The sequence below is a fragment of the Mytilus edulis genome, chromosome 2, assembly GCF_963676685.1.
Source record: "Mytilus edulis chromosome 2, xbMytEdul2.2, whole genome shotgun sequence".
Classification (NCBI taxonomy): domain Eukaryota; kingdom Metazoa; phylum Mollusca; class Bivalvia; order Mytilida; family Mytilidae; genus Mytilus; species Mytilus edulis.
The window spans coordinates 99,016,704-99,019,663 of record NC_092345.1 but is presented as its reverse complement, the minus strand read 5'-3'; the positions used below and the strand labels follow the sequence as shown (position 1 = coordinate 99,019,663).

At 34.1% G+C, this 2,960-nt stretch overlaps 1 protein-coding gene across 1 annotated transcript; it reads left to right on the top strand.

The window, feature by feature from the left end:
* Positions 1-990: 990 nt before the first annotated feature.
* LOC139511116 (uncharacterized) lies at positions 991-1,530 on the top strand. The gene has a single exon (XM_071297688.1). The coding sequence runs from the start codon at positions 991-993 to the stop codon at positions 1,528-1,530; it is 540 nt and encodes a 179-aa protein (XP_071153789.1).
* Positions 1,531-2,960: the final 1,430 nt, after the last annotated feature.

Sequence of the window (2,960 nt, the reverse complement as noted above, 5' to 3'; positions counted from 1 at the left end):
CCAGTAAGCACTAAACCAAAGCAATAAAATTCACGTAAGAAACAATAGCACAATACTGACGATCAATGAAACAAACATGTCTTATATAACATAAATAGATTGTTGACAACCCCATGTAATTTGATTGTTAACACATGAAGTTTGAAAGACGCATGCGTAGAATTGGATGGACACTTGCACGTAATTTAATTTTAGATCCATGTCTGGAAATTATGATAACTGACTTAAGAATAGTTTTAAAACATGCAAGTGAGATTATCGTCAAGAGAATGGACTGATTTTTTTTTAATGTCAAGGGGATTGTTTATAATGAGGTCTGATAGTGTATCGTCTATAGGATGAGGTCTGATAATGTATCGTCTATAGGATGAGGTCTGATAATGTATCGTCTATAGGATGAGGTCTGATAATGTATCGGTCTGATAATGTATCGTCTATAGAATGAGGTCTGATAATGTATCGTCTATAGGATGAGGTCTGATAATGTATCGTCTATAGAATGAGGTCTGATAATGTATCGTCTATAGAATGAGGTCTGATAATGTATCATCAGGAGAGTAGTCTGATTATGTATCGTCTATAGGATGAGATCTGATAATGTATCGTCTATAGGATGAGATCTGATAATGTATCGTCTATAGGATGAGGTCTGATAATGTATCGTCTATAGGATGAGGTCTGATAATGTATCGTCTATAGGATGAGATCTGATAATGTATCGTCTATAGGATGAGATCTGATAATGTATCGTCTATAGGATGAGGTCTGATAATGTATCGTCTTTAGAATGAGGTCTGATAATGTATCGTCTATAGGATGAGGTCTGACAATGTATCGTCTATAGGATGAGGTCTGATAATGTATCGTCTATAGGATGAGGTCTGATAATGTATCGTCTTTAGAATGAGGTCTGATAATGTATCGTCTATAGGATGAGGTCTGATAATGTATCGTCTATAGGATGAGGTCTGATAATGTATCGTCTATAGAATGAGGTCTGATAATGTATCGTCAGGAGAGAAGTCTGATTACGTATCGTCAGGAGAAAAGTCTGATTACGTATCGTCAGGAGAGAAGTCTCATTACGTATCGTCAGGAGATATGTCTGACTACGTATCGTCAGGAGAGAAGTCTGATTACGTATCGTCAGGAGAGAAGTCTCATTACGTATCGTCAGGAGATATGTCTGACTACGTATCGTCAGGAGAGAAGTCTGATTATGTATCGTCAGGAGAGAAGTCTGATTATGTATCGTCAGGAGAGAAGTCTGATTACGTATCGTCAGGAGAGAAGTCTCATTACGTATCGTCAGGAGATATGTCTGACTACGTATCGTCAGGAGAGAAGTCTGATTATGTATCGTCAGGAGAGATGTCTGATCACGTATCGTCAGGAAAGAAGTCTGGTTACTTATCGTCAGGAGAGAAGTCTGATTATGTATCGTCAGGAGAAATATCTGATTATGTATCGTCAGGAGAGAAGTCTGATTATATATTGTCAGGAGAGAAGTCTGATTATGTAACGTTATGAGAGAAGTCTGATTATGTATCGTCAGGAGAGAAGTCTGATTATGTATCGTCACGGATAAAGTCGGATTATGTAACGTTATGAGAGAAGTCTGATTATGTATCGTCCGGAGAGCAGTCTGGTTATGTATCGTCAGGAGAGAAGTCCGATTATGTATCGTGAGGAGAGAAGTCTGATTTATACCATTCAACAACACAACAACTCAAGAACAAAGTGTGTCCAGTCAAACGTACTGGAGGTAAATTTAACCAATAACTTTTCCACTACCAGAACATGTAATTCTATTTTAGGAAATATTGTCAGTATTGTTATTTTGTATTTATGTACTGCAACACATATTCTATCATCTAATTCCAAATCATCTCCATTTACAAACCCTTTTATATTTCCACACAAGTCACTTAATATATGTCACTTAAACATCAATCATATATTGCCAAAGTTTTCTGAAATTAAATATTTGCTATCAAAATCTAACACAGATGTGCTGTGTTTAAGTGAAACATTTTTGTCAGATTCTGTCCAAAACAAAGAAATAGATATTAAGGGTTATGATACAAACAGAAAAGACAGAATTGGAAAATCTGGCGGTGGGTTTTTAATTTATATTTCTAACATGTTAACCACAATAAGACGACATGATTTGGAAAATGATGATATAGAATCAATGTGGATCGAAATTATTTTTGTTCATCAAAAACCTATATTAATTGGTAACATTTATAGACCACCAAAAAGTAATGCAGAGTGGGTTACAAAATTTGAATTAATGTTAACAAATGTCGATATTGAAGATAAGGAAATGATTATTTTGGGTGACTTTAATATTAATTTGTCGTCGAGAAAGATTCCAGCTAAATGGTCACATTTAAAAAACATTTTTAACTTGTCTCAAATAGTCTCAGTTCCTACTCGAGTCACACAAACATCTTCCTCTTTGGTAGACCATATTTATAGCAATGAACCACATAATATTCATTTTATATCTGTTCCGAAGTATTCTATCAGTGACCATTATCCAGTATGCATTTCTCACAAAAGAGGGTTAAAATCGAAAAAGAAAATTCATGAATATATTACGTTCAGATCTACTAAACATTTTAATGAAAATGATTTTGTCAATGACATATCACAGTGTTCATTTAATTGTGTATTAGAAATTGATGACCCCGAAGAAGCACTGTTGTCTTTTTTGAATATTTTTACTAAAGTATTAAATCATCATGCTCCACTCATTAAAAAGAGAGTAAAACGTTTGTATCAAAATGAGTGGATGGATGATGAAATTCTAGATAGCATGAGAAAACGTGATTTTTATCATAAGAAAAAAGATATGTATAGTTATAGACTTTGGAGAAATAAAGTCAAATATCTCATCGAAAACTCTAAACAAAATTATTATACCAATATCATAGAACAAAAAAAGAACAACA

Excerpts from the sequence above, each read along its gene's own strand:
- LOC139511116 (XM_071297688.1), top strand. The coding sequence starts at position 991 with ATGAGGTCTGATAATGTATCGTCAGGAGAGAAGTCTGATTACGTATCG.